Here is a 27350-nt window from a genome sequence, read left to right as displayed (position 1 = left end):
CGGGTACAAGAAGTTTCCATTATTTTAAGACTGCTCAGAAATTTTGTTGGAAAAAAAAATAATTTTATGACTATCCCAACTTTTTAACCTAACCTACATTCTTTCGTTGCATGCTTTTATGAGCAAAACTGGTGGATAGGAATGGTTCTGGGTTTCAATGAAGAAGAAGAGGACTGTGACATTCTTTTTATGCACCCTCACGGACCAGCAGAAACTTTCTTTTAACCTCAAAAAGAAGACAGATGTCCTTTTCCACCAGTCCATCTTCTGTGTGTAATAGCTCCTCCAGAGGTAGCATCTCAGTTCAGCAGAGCATATAAGATTGATGCCAATTCCTGAAAGGAAATCATCAAAACATGGAACAATTTCAATTCTTTATTGTAAAAAAAGTAAATGGACATTTAAATGTAATTATTGTACATACTGCTTCATATATACTTAGTAAAATACTTCAACTGAATAATTATTGAAACTTAAAGTCATCAAAAAATCTTTTTACAAGTGATTTGTTTGAAAACGAATAATCGCCAACTCGTGTATTCAGATGTAAGTAAACCTATTTTATAAAATTCTCAATGTATGTATCTTCTATTTTAAAATAATTGGTACATAAAACTTGAGTTCATGTGGCATTTTCACAGTTGTATTCACTTCAAATGTTTAATTATTGTATCAAACATGTATTTTACAAAGTAAATTACAAAATTTGAATTCAATTTGTTATAAAATTGTTACAAATGAGAACCTCACCAATTTTTTGCACCATTTGAAAGGTAATTTTATGCGGTTTTCAAAAATATATGGTTGTATTGGGTTATTTGGAGGGAGATTGCAGCTGTTCATAATTTTCTACGCCTATGTCACAATTTTGAAATTAACAATATTTTTAGTTTCAGTACAGTTTTTCAATATGAATGAACATTATAAATCAGAATTTTGTAGAGCTAGCAGTTTCAGTGTTTATTTTAGAACAAAACAGTGAAAATTTCAAGGCTCTAGCTTCAAAACTAATGATTTAGATTCAAATTCTGTAAAAGCTTGCATACTTTAGTTACATCTTAATGGTCCTCGGAAATACAATTAGCCTAAAACTTTAAACGGTGATAACTGAGAAACTACTTGTTAGAACTGTATGAAACTGTGAATATATCATTGTCTTTATGTATACAATTCAAATATAAATTTTCATAAACATCTGTGACAGGTGGGTGTAGGGCCCTGGATAACTTAGTATGGAATGACCCAGAGTTGAAAACAGTAAGTTGCCAGGTCTGGATAGAATCCGAATTTGGTTTTACATGCCATTGGCAGCTGTACTCGGCTTGCATTTATCACTAATCTCTCACCCAGCGCAAAGCCCCAAGTGGCTGCCGGCCGGTGTGGCCGTGCGGTTCTAGGCGCTTCAGTCTGGAACCGCGAGACCGCTACGGTTGCCGGTTCGAATCCTGCCTTGGGCATGGATGTGTGTAATGTCCTTAGGTTAGTTGGGTTTAAGTGGTTCTAAGTTCTAGGGGACTGATGACCTCTGATGTTAAGTCCCATAGTGCTCAGAGCCATTTGAACCATTTTGAACCCAAGTGGCTGTAAGAAAGCACAAGTAACACATATGTATATCAATGGTAAAAGGACATACCCAAAAAATTACAGATTAGTGTTGTTAACATCAGTTTCCTGGAGCATTCTTGAGCATATTCTTAGGTAGAAACTAAAAAACTTGTGCCCACAAGTCAAAATTGTTTTAGAAAGCTTGCTTGAGTGAATCTCAGCTTGCCCTGTTCTTACACAATATCCTGTTAACTGTGGATGAAGGACAAGAGGCAGATTCCATATTCCTTGATTTCCAAAAAGTGTTGGACACAGTCCCCCATTGCAGACTTTCATTGAACGTTCAAGCATGCCAAGTAATTGTCAGATATGTGAGTAGCTAGAAGACTTCTTAAGTAACAGAATGCAGTATGTTGTCCTGGATGGCAAGAGTTTATTAGAGACACTGCTAATGTTAGGAGTACCCTGTGGAAGTATTGATAGGACCGCTCTTGTTCCCTATATCCATAAACAGTCTAACGGAGAAGGTGAGCAGCGATCTGTGACAGTTTGTTGATGGCATTCTAGGGTACAAGAATGTGTCATCATTGAGTGACAAGGAGGATACACAATGACTTAAACAGAATTTCTGTTTGTGTGATGAGTGTCCGCTTGCTCTAAGTGTGGAACAGTGTAAGTTAATGCAGATTAGTAGCAAAAGCAATTTTGGATTGTTTAAGTGTGGAAGTAGCGATATATTTCTCAATAGTCATGTCGATTAAATATCTAGGCGTAATGTTGCAAAACGGTATGATGTGGAACAAGCACATAAGACCAGTAGTAGGGAATGTGAATGGTCGACTTGTGTTTATTGGGAGATGTCGAAGAAAGCCTAACTCATCTGTGAAGAAGATTGTGTGCAGTACACAAGTGCGACCCATTCTTGAGTTCTGTTCAAGTATTTGGGACCCCCACAGTGCTGCTATATTTGTTGTGAGCAGGTTTCATCAGCACACCAGTATTATAGAAATACTGCATGAGCTGGAGTCGGAGTCTATGGAGGGAAAATGATTTTCTTTTTTGTACAAAAACTATTGAGGAAGTTAAGACAGACTGCAGAATGACTGTACTGCCAGGAGCACACACTCTTTGACACAAAATCTGGCCAGCATGTGGCCGCCACAGAGTCTAAATCAATGCTGACTGTGTCATGGGCCAAATAACATAGCCACAAAAGTCTGGCTGTTTGTACAATCTGACATCACTGTAGGCTGTGGCAGTTTCTGGAGGAAGTCTTGTCGTTTATTTGAGCTGTTCTGCCATGTCGAATGGTAAACTGCGTGTCATCTGAATTCAACATCTGGTGGTCATGAGCCGTGTGTGAAATGGTAGCACAGCTACAATGTATTTCCCTTTCAGACTCAATGATAATAACAGTTCTATCCAGTAACATTTTGATGAAAGATTTCTTGACAGACTGTCTGCCGGGGAACACTGTATGTCGTATTTCTCCAGGACCCATGAGCTGGTAACTAGTGGTTTTGGCCGGCCGGAGTGGCTGAGCAGTTCTAGGCGCTACAGTCTGGAACCGCATGACCACAGGTTCGAATTCTGCCTCGGGCATGGATGTTTGTGATGTCCTTAGGTTAGTTAGGTTTAAGTAATTCTAAGTTCTAGGGGACTGATGGCCTCAGAAGTTAAGTCCCATAGTGCTCAGAGCCATTTGAACCATTTTAATGGCTTCGGTAGCGGCGCTGCATTCCTTCAGCTTTTGTTGAAAGCACCAGCTACTGCTCATTGCTCTCAGTGGTATGAAATGCTTTACTGTTATTGAGTGACGCTCCACAAATAAGTCTACGATTTGCATTTCATGCTTGGTAGCAATGGAGGCAGATGACATGTTTTAATATAGTGGTTATTGTGTGGAATGTCAGATCCCTTAATCGGGCAGGTAGGTTAGAAAATTTAAAAAGGGAAATGGATAGGTTAAAGTTAGATATAGTGGGAATTAGTAAAGTTCGGTGGCAGGAGGAACAAGACTTTTGGTCAGGTGATTACAGGGTTATAAATACAAAATCAAATAGGGGTAATGCAGGAGTAGGTTTAATAATGAATAAAAAAATAGGAGTGCGGGTTAGCTACTACAAACAGCATAGTGAACGCATTATTGTGGCCAAGATAGACACAAAGCCCATGCCTACTACAGTAGTACAAGTTTATATGCCAACTAGCTCTGCAGATGAAGAAATTGATGAAATATATGACGAGATAAAGGAAATTATTCAGGTAGTGAAGGGAGACGAAAATTTAATAGTCATGGGTGACTGGAATTCGTCAGTAGGAAAAGGGAGAGAAGGAAACATAGTAGGTGAATATGGATTGGGGGGAAGAAATGAAAGAGGAAGCCGCCTTGTAGAATTTTGCACAGAGCATAACTTAATCATAGCTAACACTTGGTTCAAGAATCATAAAAGAAGGTTGTATACCTGGAAGAATCCTGGAGATACTAAAAGGTATCAGATAGATTATATAATGGTAAGACACAGATTTAGGAACCAGGTTTTAAATTGTAAGACATTTCCAGGGGCAGATGTGGATTCTGACCACAATCTATTGGTTATGAACTGCAGATTGAAACTGAAGAAACTGCAAAAAGGTGGGAATTTAAGGAGATGAGACCTGGATAAACTGAAAGAACCAGAGGTTGTAGAGAGTTTCAGGGAGAGCGTAAGGGAACAATTGACAGGAATGGGGGAAAGAAATACAGTAGAAGAAGAATGGGTAGCTCTGAGGGATGAAGTAGTGAAGGGAGCAGAGGATCAAGTAGGTAAAAAGCCGAGGGCTAATAGAAATCCTTGGGTAACAGAAGAAAAATTGAATTTAATTGATGAAAGGAGAAAATATAAAAATGCAGTAAATGAAGCAGGCAAAAACGAATACAAACGTCTCAAAAATGAGATCGACAGGAAGTGCAAAATGGCTAAGCAGGGATGGCTAGAGGACAAATGTAAGGATGTAGAGGCTTGTCTCACTAGGGGTAAGATAGATCCTGCCTACAGGAAAATTAAAGAGACCTTTGGAGAGAAGAGAACCACTTGTATGAATATCAAGAGCTCAGATGGCAACCCAGTTCTAAGCAAAGAAGGGAAGGCAGAAAGGTGGAAGGAGTATATAGAGGGTTTATACAAGGGCGATGTACTTGAGGACAATATTATGGAAATGGAAGAGGATGTAGATGAAGATGAAATGGGAGGTAAGATGCTGCGTGGAGAGTTTGACAGAGCACTGACAGACCTAAGTCGAAACAAGGCCCCCGAAGTAGACAACATTCCATTAGAACTACTGATGGCCTTGGGAGAGCCAGTCATGACAAAACTCTACCATCTGGTGAGCAAGATGTATGAGACAGGCGAAATACCCACAGACTTCAAGAAGAATATAATAATTCCAGTCCCAAAGAAAGCAGGTGTTGACAGATGTGAAAATTACCGAACTATCAGTTTAATAAGTCACAGCTGCAAAATACTAATGCGAACTCTTTACAGACGAATGGAAAAACTGGTAGAAGCGGACCTCGGGGAAGATCAGTTTGGATTCCGTAGAAATGTTGGAACACGTGAGGCAATACTAACCTTACGACTTATCTTAGAAGAAAGATTAAGAAAAGGCAAACCTACGTTTCTAGCATTTGTAGACTTAGAGAAAGCTTTTGACAACGTTAACTGGAATACTCTCTTTCAAATTCTGTAGGTGGCAGGGGTAAAATACAGGGAGCGAAAGGCTATTAACAATTTTTACAGAAACCAGATGGCAGTTATAAGAATCGAGGGGCATGAAAGGGAAGCAGTGGTTGGGAAAGGAGTGAGACAGGGTTGTAGCCTCTCCCCGATGTTATTCAATCTGTATATTGAGCAAGCAGTAAAGGAAACAAAAGAAAAATTCGGGGTAGGTATTAAAATTCATGGAGAAGAAGTAAAAACTTTGAGGTTCGCCGATGACATTGTAATTCTGTCAGAGACAGCAAAGGACTTGGAAGAGCAGTTGAACGGAATGGACAGTGTCTTGAAAGGAGGATATAAGATGAACATCAACAAAAGCAAAACAAGGATAATGGAATGTAGTCAAATTAAATCGGGTGATGCTGAGGGGATTAGATTAGGAAATGAGACAAAGTAGTAAATGACTTTTGCTATTTGGGGAGCAAAATAACTGATGATGGTCAAAGTAGAGAGGATATAAAATGTAGACTGGCAATGGCAAGGAAATCGTTTCTGAAGAAGAAAAATTTGTTAACATCGAGTATAGATTTAAGTGTCAGGAAGTCGTTTCTGAAAGTATTTGTATGGAGTGTAGCCATGTATGGAAGTGAAACGTGGACGATAACCAGTTTGGACAAGAAGAGAATAGAAGCTTTCGAAATGTGGTGCTACAGAAGAATGCTGAAGATAAGGTGGGTAGAGAAGTTTGTAGCACAACTTGACTAGAAGAAGGGATCGGTTGGTAGGACGTGTTTTGAGGCATCAAGGGATCACAAATTTAGCATTGGAGGGCAGCGTGGAGGGTAAAAATCGTAGAGGGAGACCAAGAGATGAATACACTAAGCAGATTCAGAAGGATGTAGGTTGCAGTAGGTACTGGGAGATGAAGAAGCTTGCACAGGATAGAGTAGCATGGAGAGCTGCATCAAACCAGTCTCAGGACTGAAGACCACAACAACAATTGTATTACGCTATAATCCAATCAGATTACCTGACAGCATTGTTTAATGTTGTTATCAGTGTTGTATGTTTCATTTCTTTTCTGTTTAGAAGTGATCCTTCATGCAATTTTGTCGTCAGTAAGTCAAATGTTTTCATGAAAACACAGTAACTATGATGTAATGTGTTTTACTGGCTTTGTTTGATTTCTTACGGTAAATGTGTGCAATAAACTTTGTGAATACCTTGCTGTGCACATTCTATAACAACGCAGGCACACTGCACATTTTGAAGTCCATGTATGGATTCATGGAAGACTTAACAGTGATCAAAAGTGATATTTGAGGTATTCAGTTAAATTTAAACAGACAGAATTGCTGTGATGTGCAGCTACCCAGAAGGAATGGAAGTTGTTAATGCCAGTGTCAGGAACTGTATTCATCCATGTGTTCACTTTGTTAGTATTCCCCTGACATATGGGCTCTACATGATGAAAAATAATTCAAATTTGTGATGTTGATGGTCAGGTTAAAGTTCTTCAGAGAAGTTTGTATTGTGATGCAGATTGGTATTCGTAAAGTGGAAGTCTATGACAATTAACACAACTTACCGAGGTGAGCTTGTGAGAAGATTTAATGTGTAAAGGCTTTCTTCAGTTTTTGTTACAGAATTTCTTTTAGCCATTTGCAGTTTCATTGAATGAAACAGAAAATAACAACATTGAGTTCACTTGTTCGCAGTGCGATTAGAACTGACAGCTCACACAGCCTTTGCATCGTGTGACATGTGCAGAACCATTGAGTAAATGAGATGCTGCTTGGATCAGTCTCTCTCATCACAGTATTGGTTGCTGAGTGTCATAATGCAACATTAAAAATAAAAACACCTGTTTGTGAATTACAATGTTCCTGGGTTCCAAAAATTAAATTTTGTGTCTCGGTATCCCATCTCACATGAGGATTAAGTCGCATGTCATCAAAATGAAAAGAGAATCTAAATGAATTTAGCTGAACAATTGCTGTATTACAGGGTTGCCAAATATTTGCAACGATGTTGTCAATCCCCAGCTGTGCTAGGGGCAGCTATGTGGCGAAATGCTTGTCATGCTCATCTTACACAGACTTTCAGAGGGGAGGTACAAGTGTGTTTGATCTTTATATAGCATTATTTTTGGATACTCTATAATGTTGCAGTTTAGGTTATTTATATTTAAGGTATTCAATTAGATTTACTCTAGAATTGGTCATCTTTGAAGTTTTCGGTTGTGGAAGAGGTCTGTTAACACTGATGTTACTTAATTTCAGTCCAGGGACAACAAAATTTGTGGTATTAGTTTCTGCTCACGCAGAATATGGCATGTGAAATACTGAAATATATAATTTTCCAACATGATTAAAATTTTCCCAAAATACATTGACAGTTTGAAACGAAGGCATATTTCAGGGAAATAAAAAGTAATTGAAAATCAACCTCACTCCACACATCACAAAACAGTAATGTATCAAACACTTTGAACCTCAAAATCCGTGTGCAGTCTTTAGCCACATAAAAATAGATTTTCGTGACTACCACAAGAATGCAGAAGTATAATGGTGGGGATGGAAGCAACCAGAAATACAATTACCTAATTGTTCAGTGCCACCCTGTAATCAGTTAATTTGAGGATTCAGAAAAGAAGAAACTAAAAATTATGTGCCTTATCTGGGCAAAAAAATTAAACTGTTTTGGGCAATGTGCAATTCAGCACCCTCATATGTTTTTCACCTTATGATTTATACACATAATGCGAACTAACTAGCGTACTTATTGCTTTCATAATTTTCTCCTCTTGTTTGGTTCCTAAGTGATGAAAAGAATCCAAATCCATGTTACTGATGATTCATTTGAGGTACTGGGTACTGCCAGAAGGCTTACAAATTGTATTAGAAATCAAAAGTCACAAGGGAAAAACACACTTGATACAGGCAGTTCCCATGTTAGTTTACATAACCGTATAAATAAAAGCAAGTGAAAACTATTATTTATCCATTGTCATAACTCATTCGAGAAGCAGCAGAACAAAATGATTGAACGTAGTCTTCCGTTTGTGGTTGTAACACTATAACCAGCAGTTGAGCCAGTGATAAACCATGGGCAGGGTTGCAAATTTGTAGCTACCTGTAGATGTGGAGTAATATACAACGAAGCAAATTTATTTGTTATCAGTGTGTTAAATCAGAAATTATTGCAGAGTTCTGATGCATCATCAACCTCCTGTTGTCATCTTCTCTTATTGGGCATTTCCTTTTGCCCTGAGACACACATAAATGTGTGTGTTATGTGTGGTGAAATATCCAACATTCCATTCTTCCAGATTCACTGGTCATGTTCATTGGTACCAAATAGTGACTGGAAAGGTCTTGTGAGTGAACAAATCACGGCAATTGTAGTAACAATAATAAACTAATAATGAATGAAGTTTATTGCATTACAAAAGAAGGCTGATAATTAAAAAGAAAACAGGCTGATTGCTCAGTTGATGCTGTGATTTTCTTAACATTTTCTTAATGAATTCCATTGTGGCTATTTGCAGAGTAAAATGAGAAGACTGAAGCAGTGCACAATGGTAGACAGACGAGATCTGAGCCCCCAACTACACTTGCTGTAGATTGCAAGGCAAACATGGTGCTACAAAGCAGATAGACACTGTTTTGTTTAGCTGTCTGCCATTGCTCTGGTGGTAATTAATATAGCCATTTCACAACATTAAATAGAAAATGAATTGAAATGTAAGTGTGGAATGATCTTTTTTAGGTCGAGAAATGAAATTTATGATCTTAATGTCATATAAATGCGATGACTATTCAGATTACTTCATTGGCATGAAAAGGGAATATTCTAAAAATTTAGCAAGATCAAACAGCACCAATCCCGAAAGTGGGTGAACAGTCACAAGGTGCCAAACATCATTAGCAGTGTTGTCATGTCTTGACTGCACAAGGAGTATGAAGAACTTCCTGGACAGCTCACAACATCCTCACTGCTATGCACAGCCTGCTCCAACCATCACTCAGTGGAGCTGCACTACCATATGCCGATATAAGGCAAGACTTCAAAGTGACAGCATCTTCCGTCACTGAAACCTGTTTGGCTAGTGGTGAAACCTATTGTTACAAAACTGAAAATATGTACAAAATAACGTTGTATGCAGTGTCAAGAAACAGTAAGATTCTATGCACTGCTGACCACATACAGACTATATCTACATGTAGTCTCGTCATACACAACTAAAACATCAGGAATACCACCAAAATGTGGAGATATTACGAATAATAGAATAACACTTCAATGCCATCAAGTAATAAATCAAATTGTGGATTCACAAGGGAAAGATTGCCAGGGGACATATGACAGGGAAGGTTAAGGTTAATCACTTACTTCTTACAGTTAATAGCTCAATTAAAGTATTAGTGAAAGTAAGTGATGAGATTCAGGTTTTGCAGAAAAATTTGAACTGATTTTCAAAGCTGCTACCTTTTTAGAAAGTGAGCACTTCACATCTGTGCTGATAAGCCATTGCTGCAATAAACGCACTCATTCCTATAATCATAACTGAGGTAGACAGCATGCAGTGTGAATGATGAGAGTGGGGATGGCTTATGTGTGAAATGACCTCCTTGCAATCAAAAACGTTTACTAACTCAGTGTGATATCTTAAGTGGGAATTATTCAGAATATTTTGTCGACATAACTAGAAATTGTAAATATAATGTTCTATACTTAATGTATTTTTCCCAATGTATCAAGAAACCATATGATGAATAAATAAATACATACAAACCCATTGATAAAGTGGCCCACTACGATTATGATACTCTTCTTCATTTATGATGTACGAGTGAGGAAGAGATGCTCGTGAAAAGGTCATTGACGAAACATACAATGTCTTAAATAAAATTTGCTCACTTTTGAGAATAAAGATGACATTTCATTTGAAGTGTCTGTTGCTGGAGGTTCAGAATAGCAAATTAAGGCTTGTGAAATTGACTAACCAGGCTGTGAGAAAAGAGCACTCCCTTCTAGCATGTGGTTACCTTCCATGGTGAGAGGAACTACAAGTGGGGAATGCTTTTAGCATACCAGTTTGTGTGCTGCATTTTAACTAATGACTTGAAGTACTGAGTAGAGCTTATTTCTTGATTTGACAGAAAGCTTGCTGTCAATTTTAGGTGCTGATGGTACTAGTGTGGTGTTAATTTTAAATTTCTATGTGCCAGCATCATCCACATATATACACCGATGAGCCAAAACATTATGACCACTCCCACCCCCCAGCCCTTCCCCCATCCTACGAGATTTAATGCCGCCTGATGGTGTTGAGGGAATGTGATGTGGTAAGGAAGTAAAATAAGCATATCAAAGATGAATGGTAAATCAATCTAGTGATGATATTGGCAGCAAATGGGGAAATCCACTGATATAAATGATACTGTCAAAGAGCATATGGCTGTTGCTTGATGCCTGAGGGTGAGGATCTGGGAAACAGCAAAGCCGGTAAGCCATTTGTGTCCTATTGTTGGTAGCATCAATGGAAAGTGGGTGACACCTGTGTGTTCCCTTCAAAAATGATTGCAATGAGCTCGGGGTAATTGAGATTGTACTGTGAATCAGTGGAAATGTATCACCTGCTCAATGGGAACAGTACTATGCTATGGGGGATTCATCTGGGCATCCAGGTGATCTGTGATAACAATTGAAGGTGGCATGACAGTGGTGGACTAGGTGAACATTAGTGGGGCCCACCTGCAGCCCCTTCCCCAAACGCTGTCGGCATCTTCCGACAGGATAACTGTCCATGCTATAAGGGAAATTGTGCTTTGTTGGTTTAAGGATCATAATATGATTTTGAAGAAAATTTCAGCAGCAATTGCTCCTTTTTTTTTTTTAAAGAAAAGTAACGAAAGAAAGAAAAAAAGGAAAAAACCATGACCGGTTTCAATCCCCAGGGCCATTACCTAGTGGCATGTGTCAGGTGTGTGCTCTCAGGACCAGTTGTCCCCTATCCACTCAAGATGCCTGGCATATACCGCTAAATAATCATCTTGGGGGCTTAAACCAGTTATGGTTTAAAATGAAAAGTGCCGCTGGTGCCAGTATTTTCTTCAAAACTATTACCACAGTTGCAGAATCATCACCGACATGTTCCATGTGCTAGGCAAGAAATTATTAGTTAATGAACTCATGTTGATATCTTTACCACCAAATTCATGTAATCTGAGCTTGATGGAATACATTTGGTATGCAGTCTGGTGCCAGCTACATACCCATAAGCCACTTCCTCATAATTTGTGGAAATTACGTGCCTTGTGTGTAGACATCTGATGCCAAACAAGGACTTTTAAAATCTATGTCATGCAAAACTGCTGCTATATTGTGTTCCAGTGGTGGACCAACATGGTATTAAGCAGGTGGTCATATTGGTTTGGCTCATTAGTGTCTATTTTTTCTTTGTGTTAGGACACTGCAAATCAAGTTATAAAATACCTAGAAATAAGAAATCAACTAACCTTAACTGTAATGTTGACATTCTTGTCTAGTCCAAAAATGAAACTTTATTAAGGCGTCTCTTTGCCAAAACAGTATTGACCATTGTTTGTGTGTGTTTTGCAAAAATGAGTGTGCTTTGGTTTTCCATTGACTAACATACTGCATTATTATTTTGTTCATATTTTTCAGGGTATCCTCTCCATTCACCAGAGACATATTTTGCATACTTTCGTCAAAACAATGTGAGCACAGTTGTGAGATTGAATAAGAAAATTTATGATGCCTCTAGATTTACTGATGCCGGGTTTGAACACAAAGACCTATTTTTCATTGATGGAAGCACACCAAGTGATCAAATATTAAGGCAGTTTCTACACATATCAGAGAATGCTTCAGGTGCTGTTGCTGTTCATTGCAAAGGTGTGTGCTGTGGAATGTTAGTGTAAATACTGTGTGGTTTGTGCAGCAATGTTTGTCATTGCATTTCAAAAGCACTTTTCAGAGATTTTGAGAAAGATTATTGTATTATTATTATTTCTTTACTTTCTAAGACGTTAAGTCTGGTTAAAAATGGAAAGTGACGCGGACCTTGATCAAGCGTCACTTCCTTTTAACAATACGGTATATGTTATATTGCATTTAGGAACTTTCGGGTAATTGAACATGTATCAATAATTACGGATTTCTGTAGTTGTATATATAAGTTTGGATGTAGCTGTATTGCATTGATGTACTGGTGGATATTGTGTGGTATGACTCCTGTAGTTGATAGTATAATTGGTATAATGTCAACTTTATCCTGATGCCACATGTCCTTGACTTCCTCAGCCAGTTGGATGTATATTTCAATTTTTTCTCCTGTTTTCTTTTGTATATTTGTTGTATTTGGTATGGATATTTCGATTAGTTGTGTTAATTTCTTCTTTTTATTGGTGAGTATGATGTCAGGTTTGTTATGTTGTGTTGTTTTATCTGTTATAATGGTTCTATTCCAGTATAATTTGTATTCATCATTCTCCAGTACATTTTGTGGTGCATACTTGTATGTGGGAACGTGTTGTTTTATTAGTTTATATTCTATGGCAAGTTGTTGGTAAATTATTTTTGCTACATTGTCATGTCTTTTGGGGTATTCTGTATTTGCTAATATTGTACATCTACTTGTGATGTGATCTACTGTTTCTATTTGTTGTTTGCAAAGTCTGCATTTATCTGTTGTGGTATTGGGATCTTTAATAATATGCTTGCTGTAATATCTGGTGTTTATTGTTTGATCCTGTATTGCAATCATGAATCCTTCCGTCTCACTGTATATATTGCCTTTTCTTAGCCATGTGTTGGATGCGTCTTGATCGATTTGTGGCTGTGTTAGATGATACGGGTGCTTGCCATGTAGTGTTTTCTTTTTCCAATTTACTTTCTTCGTATCTGTTGATGTTATGTGATCTAAAGGGTTGTAGAAGTGGTTATGAAGTTGCAGTGGTGTAGCCGATGTATTTATATGAGTGATTGCTTTGTATATTTTGCTCGTTTCTGCTCGTTCTAGAAAGAATTTTCTTAAATTGACTACCTGTTCGTAATGTAGGTTTTTTATGTCGATAAATCCCCTTCCTCCTTCCTTTCTGCTTAATGTGAATCTTTCAGTTGCTGAATGTATGTGATGTATTCTATATTTGTGGCATTGTGATCGTGTAAGTGTATTGAGTGCTTCTAGGTCTGTATTACTCCATTTCACTACTCCAAATGAGTAGGTCAATATTGGTATAGCATAAGTATTTATAGCTTTTGTCTTGTTTCTTGCTGTCAATTCTGTTTTCAGTATTTTTGTTAGTCTTTGTCTATATTTTTCTTTTAGTTCTTCTTTAATATTTGTATTATCTATTCCTATTTTTTGTCTGTATCCTAGATATTTATAGGCATCTGTTTTTTCCATTGCTTCTATGCAGTCGCTGTGGTTATCCAATATGTAATCTTCTTGTTTAGTGTGTTTTCCCTTGACTACGCTATTTTTCTTAAATTTTTCTGTTCCAAAAGCCATATTTATATCATTGCTGAATACTTCTGTTATCTTTAGTAATTTGTTGATTTGTTGCTGCCAGTAGTTTTAGATCATCCATGTATAGCAAATGTGTTTTCATTTATTTTGTTGTGTGTGGTTGTGTTGATAGTTTTTATTGTTGTTTCGACTTGTGGGTTATTTGGCGGTCTATGCAAGAATGGTCTAATGTCTGTATTTGTGTCTTTGTATTCTATATATGTCAGCTGAAATTTTTCTTCTATATCTAACATGTGTGTCACTTCGTGTTCTATTTGTGCTTGTTCTGGTGGCTGTCTTAAGATTTCGTTTTCCTCTGATTGTTTAATTGATGCGTGTTGTTCTTTGTTTGTTTGCTCTGGGATGTTTAAGTCCATTACTGTATTTTTTTCTTCTTCTTCTTCTTCTTCTTCTGATTGCACATTATTTTGTTCCAGTATCTGTTGTACTTGTTGTTTGATGTTTTCTAATTCTGACTGGGGTATCCTGTTATTTTTTATTATTACATGGATCTGATCAGCTATTCGTTGTTCTGTTAAAAATTTTAATTCTGGGTATCTGGTAATAAATGTTGTGTATACTTGTGATGGGTATCCAGTTGTGTTGGTGGTTGGTGTCGATTAACTTCGTCTGACCCTCTCATCCTCCGTCTTTGTTTTCCTTCTAGGGTGGTCGCAGGAAGCATATCCTGCAAAACACCTCTATTTTGATTTAAATCATTTTCCAGTTGGCTAGCAGTGTCGTTACCATTGTGGGCGGGCATAGGGTTCAAGCGTCGTCCCCAACCGTGACGGCGCTTGTCCGAGGCTTCTTTAGTTCTGTCCGGAACCAACTAATCACACTAAAAGAGGGGTTAGCCCTATTAGTGGTTTGTTCTTTTCATCGCCTTTTACGACTGGCAGAACATACAGGAGGCCTATTCTTTTCCCGGGCCTCCACGGGGTGTATTATTATTATTATTATTATTATTATTATGTGTTGTTGTTTGTTGTAAGTCTTCTCAGTTTTAAATGTTATTATATTTCTGATATGACTTACTTTCAGTGGCAGGTGCTTAGAGGAATGAGGCGTTTTACTCAGTTTATTCTGTTTGTAAATTATATTGCGACAAACATTAAATGGTACACAACTAAATGTTCCATGTCATAGTACAGAATTAAAAAATGAAATACAAGAGTTAATTTCAAAGTAACTCTGTGGTATTTAAATTAAAAATGAGTTTACCATTCCATTTGCTGAAATGTTTGCCATTGAGTGCTTATAATCATGAGATTACAATGAGAAATTTGACAAGTGTCTGTTCAGCACAGATAAAATTTACACAACTTCTTCAACATGTTCAGAGGCTCTGGTGCTGCCATAAAGCGTGGTCCTTGTCACTGCAACATCATTGCGTAGTTGCTCAGTGCCACTACCATAACTATCCTACATGATGATTGTGTGTGAATAAATATAGACAAGAAACAAACATGCGACATATTGATATATGGTTTTATGTGTTTACCGTATAGTTTAATAATGTTCAAATGATAAATTCTCAATTACTATTCTTTGTGTTGTAATATAATGCCTCTCTAAATAATTTATAATTCAAATCGATGCTGCCGGCTGGTGTGGCCGAGCGGTTCTAGGCGCTTCAGTCTGGCACTATGCGACCGCTACAGTCGCAGGTTCAAATCCCGCCTCGGGCATGGTTGTGTGTGATGTCCTTAGGTTATTTAGGTTTAAGTAGTTCTAAGTTCTAGGGGACTGGTGACCTCAGATGTTAAGTCCCATAGTGCTCAGAGCCATTTGAACCAAATTGATGCTATAAACAACTTACATGTCAAGAGTGTATCCTCAGTTTCTTTTAATGTTGTTACTGCTTTGTGCATGAAATACACACACTGAATGAATGCTTTAGCAATGGTTATGAGTAAGTGTAACATTCAATGCTTACTTTTAAAAAATGTAAGGATAGCTACATATGGCAGTAACAAGCTAGAGTGTTATCTGAAAATGTTTGTGCGATTCTGAGAACTTGAATTGAGTGAGGAGGTATGTTTAGAAAGCACAATGGTAAGGTTAGTGCTTACAAAAAATAGAAATTCAGGTTTGAATCCTGGTCTCTTTACAAATTTTCAGTTGTCACTGCAGACTGATTAGTACCATGTTCTAAAAAAGTATTTTCTGAAACAACATAACATGTTGAACAAGGGTAAAATGAAGTTTGTTGATATTTCTCCTCTTAATATTTAAGTTGTGAATATAACATTAAAAAAACGTGAATTTTGAAGGAAAAGACTGTGCCTGTATGAAAGAGAGTTTATAATACATTGTTAGATTACAATTTTTATGTGCTTGTATTTATTATTAACATTATGTTTCAAGAATGATGTTTAGTGATTGAAATCGGTGCAGCAGTATTTTCATCATACACTGCCTGACAAAAAAAGTGAAGCATCCAGAGGAAATTATCAGATGTCAGTGTAACTGCATTCACATACATACCATCAGCTGGCATCTAAATGATCAGAGCTGGAATTCTGTGTGACCGGTAGAACAGCCAACAGAGTACAATAGTGTTGTTTGTGTTTCGCGTGTTACCAAGCATGGTAAGGTACCGAATGGGCATGAACAGCATGGGATATTGATTGATCACTTTGAAGGACAAAGAGATGCCACATACTTTTGTGAGACAGCATTATCAGCACCTGACAGAGTTTGAAAAGGGTCTTGTTGTGGGTCTCCATTTGGCTGGCTGGTAGAGTGGCACAATATCCAGATTTGTGGAACATTTGATATGACAATGGCCCATTGGTCAAGGTTTCTGTCGATCACATCTGACCACAACAATGCGGGATTGCTATATTGAGCATCAAGCACCCTGTAGCCCCTTCGCGGCTGCACCTATCGTCTGAGAACAAGTAGAGGACTCCCTGCATCATTTTGTGTCCTCCTGCACTGTTGGTGAGAGACTAACAGCAGCTGGTCCAAGGAATTATTGTCCCACGTGTAGACCGCTGTTAACACCACAACACGAATGGCTTCATTTGGAGTGGTGTTGTGAGTGGGAAGCTGGACTGCTGGTGAATGGTGTCATATTGTGTTCAGTGATGAATCACAGTTCTGCACTACCCTAGGTGACCATTGTTGGCAAGTATGGCAGTGGCTTGGGGAGAGGTGCCATTCTTCCAGTGTTTTGGAGAGATACAGTGGTATTACTCCTGGTATCATGGTGTGACTCCTGGGGCCAACGAGATCCTCAGATCTGTTGCTGATAGAACATGGATTGGACCAGCTTGTACATCAGTTGTGTGCCAGAACCAGTAATATCCAAATATCAAGGATTGGAATGATGTCTAGCTTGCCTAAGGAAATAACAAAACTGCTTTATGACATCCTTCTCAACTGAATCAGGCCATGCATCCAGACCAGCAGGGAGTACACTGTCGCACTGAAAAGTGAGCTCATACTGCCAATTTCTTTGAAAATTTGTCTCAATATTGCAATCACTGAATTAACATCACATACCATCTGAACCCTTGGAGTTTCATTCGTCTCCTCCTCTACTTATGGGTGCTTCTCTTTGTTTATCAGGCAGTGTACATTTTGTGTGCTTTCTTCTTCCTCCTCTTCTCCTTCTTTCTTATTTCTTTTTTCTTCTGTATATTCGTTGTCCAATGATAAAAGTACAGCACTTTTCTCATGCTTATTTCTCAGCTGGATTAGGTCGAACAGGATCCCTTATAGGCTGTTACATCATGAAACACTACAGATTCACTGCCCACGAAACAATTGCTTGGATTAGAATGTGTCGCCCAGGCTCTATTATTGGACACCAACAACAGTGGCTAGTGGAGTACGTATTATTAGAAATCTGATTCTTAAGTGACAGTGCTATTTTGATGGTTAAATTTTTACACAAAATCTGTTTTCTGTAAAGAAGCCTATTAATTGGTGTTGATGTGTGTGTGTGTGTGTGTGTGTAGGAAGCAGACACAAATGTGGATGCAAGGAGATACATACCGACAACAAAAAATGGAAAACAGTTTTCCTAAACATGCATATGGCATATACAGTATGAAAGGTGTAGCTGCTCATTTACAGTGCACTCACAGTCCAGAAGTAATTAAGAACAACATAAAGCCACCTGATAATGTTTCCCGTATTTTACAAAAGGTTGATACAATGAAACTGGACGATAAAGAAGATGAAAATAAAAATGAAAGGTGTTGCAGACGGAGAACAAAAGTAATGGAGGTGATGTATACACATTTACCATATTTTGCTATTAGTTTTCATTGTGACCTATGGTGAACTCAGTGCGCTACAGATTTGGTCTGTCATAGTCTCTTATAAGTAGGATAAAGATTTCTATGCAGATACATATTTTTGCTTGTACTGTAGTATGCTTTTTTGGATATATGAAGAAATTGCTTCATTTCATAGATGTCTGGCTGTTTTGTAGTGATTATAATTGCAGATTTCGCATGTTTTGAGCATAAACATGATATTGTCAAAATCCTTCAAATATACTGAATTTTGTGTGTAACGTGTCTGCAATCTCCGTGATGACTATCTCCACATGTTGCCCCTTGCGGGGCACATAAGGTTGGCAGCACATTTATGCCTCTGTATAAGCTGGGGGCTGGGATTCACTGCTAGTGACTGCAATAATGTTGGGATATGGGATTCAACATTATTGCAATCAAAGCAATGAAATTAATTAATTACAATCAAATACACTGAACTCACCAATATCACAGTAGGTTCTGGAAATGTTGCCCTCTTTCTTGAAAGCATAATTCAGCACATTGACATTCGTTTGCGAACACCTTTACCAATGTTTCATGTGTAATCGAATGCAGATAGTAAATTATCACTGTCTTCTGTTCATCTACTGTCTTTGGTTCATTTTGATACACAAATGTTTTAGCCACACCCCAAACGAAATAGTCAGGTGGAGATAGATCCGGTGAATGTGGGGGCCAGAGACCATTCGTAATTACTCTGTCTCCAAAGATTTCATCTCAAAGTCATGGGAGATGATGTGCCATATTAGCAGTAACATTGCCTTGTCGTAAAAATGAATACTTGATATCATTTTCATTCAGCAGGGTAGTAAATGGATACAGTATGTGGGAACAGTAGCTACCGGAAATAATGGTAAATCTAAAAACATTGGCCCTTTAATTCGTGCTCGCATTATGGCAACCCACACTCCGATCTACTCTGCACACTGTAGTGTTTCTCTTAAGACATGTGGGTTTTCTGGTGGCCAAATTCATTAATTTTGGGAGTTAATGTAGCCAGATAGGTGAAACCAAGCCTCATCAGTGAAAAAAGTTCACTTTAAAACAACGACTCTGTGTCGGTTAACAAATTGCTGAGACCATTCGCAATACACTATTAATTTTGCATGGTCCATACTGTGGAATAGTTGGCACAGCAGTAATTTTATATGGATACATCCCTAGTTTTTTGGTTATGGCTTTATGTGCTGTTGTACGAGAGACTTAAGTCTCTTGCAGTGAACTCTTCACCGATTTTGTTGAACTCCCAGATGTCGTCGAGCTTCTGTTATGTTAAAATTGTGGATCTACCAGTTCATGGTGCACCATGAACTCATGTTGTCCAGAATTTGTGAATTGAATCATGTGCAGTGTCATGATGTGGACACCTCGAAGCAGGAAAATGCCATGTAAATTGCTGCGTCACATGCTCTGTAAAGTTCTCTCCTGCACGGGAAACCTCTTGCACAAGAAAAACTCTCTCTGCAGTAGTAAGTATTTCCACTATACTTGGACAATTGCACAACTAACAGCTGCAACATTACTACCCCCACACTACTACTGCAGGTCCTCAGAACATGTGCAGACTTGAATGTGCTGCAAACCTTACTCTCCCCACACATTTGAGGCTTGCCATTGCAAAGAGACTTTGCAGATGCACGGTATTAAAATCTTACCATATAACACTCTAGCCAAACATTTACATACTGTATGTATTTATCCCCAGATTTCGTACTTCCCAACAGTGTAGCAGTTTTGAGAGACCTTTAATGCAGTACGTGTTAGCTTTGCTGCACTCGTAATGCTTTTGGTGTTTTCGTTTCCAAACTTCGGACATTTAATGTTTTGTCTCCTCAGGCTGGGGCATTTGAGTTCACATGACGAAATAGTGATGTTTCCGTGACATCACGGGCCTTGTTATGTGACTGGCTGACATGAGCAACTGCCATGTTATTTTACATACCATATTTATTTGTCATATTTATATATGTGTTTTATGAATTTATGCATTTTAAGGGATTAAGTGCATGAAAGATCTCTCCCAAATGTATAGTTTTTAGTACGGTTTCTTGTGCTAAAGCGTCAGCAAATTTGACACTTAGCACAACAAGCTGTGCTATGAATTATGATGTGTTTTGGAAAATGTAACATCAGTGGTTAAACTTTGTCACTACCCTTTTTATGCACTTATTTTTGTAAGCTAAACTGATTGTTATGACAAAAGGCATTGCTTCTTATCATCTATTAATGCAATTTTACTTACCATAAGTCATTTGTTTGTAGATGACATCTGCTCATCACTTTTTCTATAACCTTTTCATAGAAATTTGGCTGATTCTGTAGTTGTTTTTCGAGAAAACACATCACAAGTGCACAAAGCCTGTTCTCATTCATAGTATTATTCATAAATGTTTTCACTTGTTTTAATGCAGGGAAGCAGCATTCTGCCTCTCCTGTTGTATTTTGGACAGATTAATGCTCCCTGCAGAAGTTTAACACTTTCAGGAAATGCTTTTGCCAAATAGTTTTCATAAAGAAAGTTCAACAAAGTCAAAGCACCTGATGCTTTCATAAAATTATTTTGACTGTATAGCACATTCAGTTCATGATGTAAGTCTGAACAATGTGATTTAAGCAAATTGACAGATATAATCAGTTCTTTTTCTCAGAAAACAATTTCATGTTTGAAAAACAGTGATGGTTCAAAGAGTTGTGTAATTGACAAGTGATAATTTAAACTGACTCAATCATTGATCTGAGTTGGTGTGGTCAGAGATGTCTCGTGCACGACCATTCTTGATTCAGTGAAACATCCTAGTTTTGCAGGTGGCTCTTCCTATTCCTAGTGATCATCATTGTCTAGCGAGGCCGTAACGTGCTGGACAGAAGCTGCAAACTGAGATACATATTCAGCAATTTTTACTGCATCAATATTCGGAGTTGGTTGAACAGAATGACACTATAAGGCATGACTAGTAAAACTATGAAAATATGTAACCAGAAGAGGAATTCATGGTTTTTCAGTAAACCTTTGAGTTCCATAGCCTTGTTTATTGTCTTGTAATCATTACTATCATCATCAGTGATTTTTCCCATGCACTCAACATTTTCCTTCTTCTTCCTTTTTTACACTCCATGATCATGATTTGAAATTCCATCTATCTCATCAAGAATGGCTGTGTGTTTAGGAGTCTGGGAAAAAAGGTACAAATTCCTTCCAAGTTGCTGAACTGATGTGCATAACAGTGAATGAAATGAGCATTTTTATACACCTCTTTAATTTTGATTTGAACTCCAATTTTGTGACCACTCATAACAGGAGCTCAGTTGTAACACTGAGCTATCAGTTTCTCAGGTGTTTCATTTATGTGCATTTTCTCTAGCTCTCTGAGAACAGCTGCAGTTACATCTTCTGCAGTGTGAACTTTTGGCCGTACAAAGGAAATAAATCTTTCGTTAATTTTCCCCAGCAGCACATAGCAACTTATTATGACCAGTTGTGACAAATTTGCAGAGTCAGTGGTTTTGTCTATTTTGATATGAAGGAAATTTGTCTTTGAGAGTTCATTTGTGATCAGATTTGGGCATATCTCATAAGTTGATTCATTTTGAATTGTCTTGAAAAGGCTTAAGAAACCCCGTTTCTCCGATTTTTTGGTGTGCTGCTTCAAGATGCCATCAACTTCTTCCATCAGATCAACTAGACCTTGACAAATTTGTGGGTTCTTGGAATTTGCTGTTTCATCATGGCCCCTTAATGGCAGCTTGAATTTGCTGCAAAATTTAATGCAATCTGTCCATTTACAAAAGATGTACCAATTTTTTTGAGACGTTTTCAGTGTATGTCTTTAGGTTAAGGTGGCAAGCACTGCCTAGTTGGCACATAACTTCCACTCTCCCTAACATTGAAAATTCAATAAAACCATTCAAATATTTTTCACTGGAATCGTGTTTCTTCACATTTATGTGAAATTTTTTTGAGCCTATGATAGCACCAAAAACGGGTTTTTCACTTCACAACCACTCAGCTACATTGTACATTGTTCTGTTAAAATTGCATGTATACCCTAGCCTTGATTTACACTGTTTTTGTTTTTGATTGAATTTCAGGTCTGCTCTGGCTGCCCCAAGTTCCTTCACTTCCGTCCTACCGACATGTTCCAAATTTTTACCTGATATGTTGCAGACCGAACTCATGCTATGCTGTTTTTGAACTCTAGATATGCTGCAGTTATTTGGAAGATAGTATAGCGCACTTCACTCGGGCACAATACCCTTGCAAAAAGAAACACAATCACAAAAATAATGCATGTTGCCCGCGAACACAGTCAGCAAGCAAGGAAACTAAAGTAACAGAACATATTTTGCGCACTTGGTTCTACTAATTGTTGGCTGAACTCTCGCTAGGTGGTGATGCTTACATTACCGTGTCCTAGTGCCCTCTGATGAGGGATTTTCAAACTTATTTTAACAGTGGATAGAATAACCATTGGAAGAACCAAAACAACTATCTAAACCAGTTTCAAAATAAGGAGAGGATTGTGAAAACTGTGTGGAAGTTGGTAGGACACGCTTAGGCTGACCGATCAGAGCCTATGGGTCGGCCATAAGAGTAGTAATCAATAGAAGCCACATCCCCATACCTGTGATACATAGAGCTAAATGGTATTTCAAGACGCAGCGTTAAGACTAGCTGCTACCCATTCGAAAAATATCTCTAGATATTACGCATCAATAGCTACAAAAACATTGCCAGCATTATTTAAATCCGTGTGAGAAATATAGGAAATGAGTCCTGATGATGTAAATCTGTAACACATTGTTCAGAAATTTATTTTAATATATATTTTGTTGTGACTCCACCTTAGAGCCTTTAATTACGAGCTGCAGCTGGACCTATCCCAACTTCAATTCACTCTGAACTACGTTTTGGCATCTTTCAAAAATCTGTTTATAGAGATGCCTATTCCCACCAGTTGAAGGTATATGGGGTCACAAAAATGAAGTATAAATATGTACTTCATAGTAGAATTAAACTGCCTTATGGGTAGCACGGCCATTAAAATTGCTACACCACAAAGCTGACGTGCTACAGAAGTGAAATTTAACCGACAGGAAGAAGATGCTGTGATATGCAAATGATTAGCTTTTCAGAGCATTCACACAAGGTTGGCGCCAGTGGTGACACCTACAACCTGCTGATATGAGAAAAGTTTCCAACTGATTTCTCATACTCAACCAGCAGTTGACCGGTGTTGCCTGGTGAAACATTGTTGTGATGCCTCGTGTAAGGAGGAGAAATGCGTACCATCACGTTTTTGACTTTGGTAAAGGTCGAAATTGCTGCTCGCGTTGGTCGAGATCCAATGACTGTTAGCGGAATATGGAATTGGTGGGTTCAGGAGGGTAATATGGAATGCTGTACTTTATCGTAATGGCCTCGTATCACTAGTAGTCGAGATGACAGGCATCTTATCTGCATGGCTGTAAAGGATCGTGCAGCCACATCTCGATCCCTGAGTCAACAGATGGGGACGTTTGCAACACAACAACAATCCATGCTGCATGAACAGTTCGATGACGTTTACAGCAGCATGGACTATCAGCTCGGAGACCATGGCTGCGGTTACCCTTGACACTGCATCACTGACGGGAGCGCCTGCAATGGTGTACTCAACAATGAACCTGGGTGCACGAATGGCAAAACGTCATTTTTTCGGAGGAATCCAGGTTCTGTTTACAGCATCATGATGGTCGCATCCGTGTTTGGCGACATCACGGTGAAAGCACATTGGAAGCGTGTATTCGTCATCGCCATACTGGCGTATCACCTGGCGTGATGGTATGGGGTGCCAGTGGTTACAAGTCTCGGTCACCTCTTGTTTGCATTGACGGCACTTTGAACAGTGGACGTTACATTTCAGATGTGTTGCGACCCATGGCTCTACCCTTCATTTGATCCCAGCGAAACCCTACATTTCAGCAGGATAATGCATGACCGCATGTTGTAAGTCCTGTACGGGCCTTTCTGGATACAGAAAATGTTCGACTGCTGCCATGGCCAGCTCATTCTCCAGATCTCTCACCAATTGAAAACGTGTGGTCAATGGTGGCCGAGCAACTGGCTCGTCACAGTATGCCAGTCACTACTGTTGATGAACTATGATACCGTGTTGAAGCTGCATGGGCAGCTGTACCTGTACACGCCATCCAAGCTCTGTTTGACCCAATGCCCAGGCGTATCAAGGCGATTATTACGGTCAGAGGTGGTGGTTCTGGGTACTGATTTCTCAGGATCTATGCACCCAAATTGCGTGAAAATGGAATCACAAGTCAGTTCTAGTATAATATATTTCTCCAATGAATACCTATTTATCATCTGCATTTCTTCTTGGTGTAGCAATTTTAATGGCCAGTAGTGTATATTAGTTTTGATTCAAAAGAGTTTTTCCTTTATATATTAAATTTGCCAGAATGTTTATTAATGTGGTTCAAACATACATGATTCCACTATTCTTTCCACAACTAATTATATGATCTTAAAATAAACTGAATGTAATTTTTATGAAATTAGAATGACTGAAAATTGATGTGTAAAACATCTCATCTTAGAGATTTTTGTACTGATTCCAAAAATAGTCATAGGTTTTATGAGCCTGTAATACTTCTAAAGTTATGCAGAACTTAATATTATGGCTAATATTAATTTTCTTGATGAATTTGTGTTAGTTATGTGTGTAAAACATGATATTTCATTCTCTGGCATTAGTTGAATGTCTGATACTATTGAAAACAGTTATTTAGTTGAATGACTGATGCTTTTGAAAACAGTTATTTAGTTGAATGACTGATGCTTTTGAAAACACTTATTTTGTAGAATTTAAATTTTACATCACAGTTTCTTTTGTTAATATGTGATACAATTTTGGAATTAGCCAAATGAAACCTTTCACCCTATTATAACACCAATGTGGAAATGATAGATTGTTACTCACCACCAGAGGAGGCACTAAGTAGCAGACAGGCACGTTGAATTGTGACTGCGTACGATGTGGATAGAAATCTGCGGGAATGAGTGGTGGGAGTGGGAGTAAGGAGGCATGGGGCGGGATGGGGGAGGGATAGCAGGACAGGGTTGGGGGAAGATGCTGTGGTGCCTGTGGGACTGTGTAGGGACTTGATGGGGACAGAACGGGCCTGCTAGGTGCAGTGTCAGGAGGCTGTGCTGGGGGAGGGGAAAGGGAGAGGGGATAGTAAAGAAATAGACAAGGGGAAAAACTAGCACCTTTGTTGGTGGAGTAGAAGGTGTGTGTAGTGCTGAAGTGGGAGCAAGGAAGGGGATAGGTAGGTGGAGGACAGGGACTAGCAAAGGTTGAGGCCAGGGGGGGAAGGGGTGGGGTACGGTAATGAAGGATATGTTATAGAGTTCCTACTTGCAAAATTCAGAAAATTGGTGTTCGTAAGAAGATTCCAGATTATGCAGTCTGTGAAGCAGTCATTAAAGTGAAATGTGTTAACGCGTTCAGCAACTGGGTTGCCCACGGTAGATTACACGGCTGCTTTCAGGGGTAGTCCTGCCTTTGGTGGGTCGGAGATGCCTGTGACAAGATTGGAGTTGTTGGTAGTAGCAGGATGTATGGCACAGGCCTTGCATCAAGTCTATTGTAGGGATATGAGCCGTGAGGCAACAGATTGAGAGCAGGGGTGGAGTAAGGATGGACAAGGATATTGCCTCCATTTAGTGGGCAGCAGAATACCACTGTGAGAAGTTTGGGTAGGATATTCCTCATTTTGTGGCAGAGTGAGAGTAGTTGAAACCCTGGCAGACGATGTGACTTGGTTGCTAATATGGCACCAACCAGAACTCAAGCATCTGAATCACATTCTCCAGCAGGGTTTTGACTACCTCTTGTTGTGACCTGGAATGAATATCCTACCAACTATATCCTGGTCACCCGTGCCCCAGTCCCCCGGTGATATTCCACCACCCACGGAAGAGATGCAATATTATTGTCTAAGCCTACTCCATCACTGATCCCAACCCTTTGCCTCATGACTCATATCCCTGATATAGACCTGGATGCAAGACCTCCCACTACTTTCTACTTCAGTCTTGTCACAGGCATCTCCTACAACATCAAAGGCAGGGCTACTTGTGAAAGCAGCCTTGTGAGCTTCCAACTAAACTGCAACAACTGTGCTGCTTTCTGCATGGGCATGACAACTAACAAGCTGTCTGTATGAGTGGCCACCGCCAAACTGTGGCTGGGGGCAGCTGAACCATCCAGTTCCTGAACATGCTGTCCAACACAAAGTGCTTTATTTTAGTGACTGTTTCACAGCTCATACCATCTGATTTCTTCCTACCAACACCAACTTCACCAGTGTGTGCAGGTGGGAACTCTCCCTGCAATATATCCTTTGTGTCTGTGGAAAATCAAACAATAGTAAATAGTTTTATTCTCACTAAAATGAGAAGCAGAAGCAGAAGCAGATGCTGAGGATCAGGGGTGATGGCTGCAATGCAAAGGAAATGCACATTTTGATGAATGTCCTGGAGTACTCTCGAAAATGAGTTTTCAGAGAGTGACAGCCACCAAGGCCTCTTTTTCGTAAATACTTTTTGATGGAACTGTTAAGTGATAAAAAAATTATGACTGTGCATCAGTTGTATTACTTTCAGCAAACAGGTGAAATTATTAGAGAAGTAATTGTCTTGAATACTGAGCTTGTGCACATAATACTGCATACTATTTACTGATAAACTAAAGGCATATACAACAACCTACCACTCAAAGAGGTGGAGAATGCCCTCACTGACTATATTGTTAGCAACTTGTGAGGCAGCTGGACTTAAGAATTTTGACACTGTATTGCTCAATTAGTGATTGGCTAATAATGACAGTTTATTGCTCAGTTGGTGGTTAGCTCTGATTGCCAAATGTACTGGTCAGCCAGTGGACAAGTTTTTGAGTAAAAAACTGCAGATGGTTTTTGGGGGAGATGTGATGATGAGTTTGAAATCAATCAAAGAGAGTTACGCCTGATGCTCAGGGTGATGAAATTGACATTGACCTCAGTTGGCAACCCTGCCTCTGTGCGTTTCTGTGGTCTCATAAAGATATGTTGTATAACTAGTAAAAGATAAAAGTCTATGGCACTCAGCACATGATTGGGCTTGTGGCCTAACTGCACTTATTGTGCAGCAATGGTACTAGGAGGGGGAATGTTGTAGCCCCATTGCCCCAGCTGCCTTTTACTCCCAGGAAAGCTCATTGGTCCTCAGTATGAGAG

The 27350-nt window shown here is 38.8% G+C and overlaps 1 protein-coding gene across 1 annotated transcript in view; it reads left to right on the top strand.

Moving 5' to 3' along the window:
- Window positions 1-27350, top strand: part of LOC124721090 (dual specificity protein phosphatase CDC14C-like) — a 245174-nt gene that overhangs the window by 156222 nt on the left and 61602 nt on the right. The window contains 3 exon segments of the mRNA XM_047245902.1: window positions 11937-12167; window positions 17485-17623; window positions 17754-18024. Of these exon segments, the coding sequence (XP_047101858.1) occupies window positions 11937-12167; window positions 17485-17623; window positions 17754-18024 (641 nt within the window).

Source organism: Schistocerca piceifrons, chromosome X (genome assembly GCF_021461385.2).
Source record: "Schistocerca piceifrons isolate TAMUIC-IGC-003096 chromosome X, iqSchPice1.1, whole genome shotgun sequence".
NCBI lineage: Eukaryota > Metazoa > Arthropoda > Insecta > Orthoptera > Acrididae > Schistocerca > Schistocerca piceifrons.
This window is presented reverse-complemented; position numbering and strand designations above follow the sequence as displayed.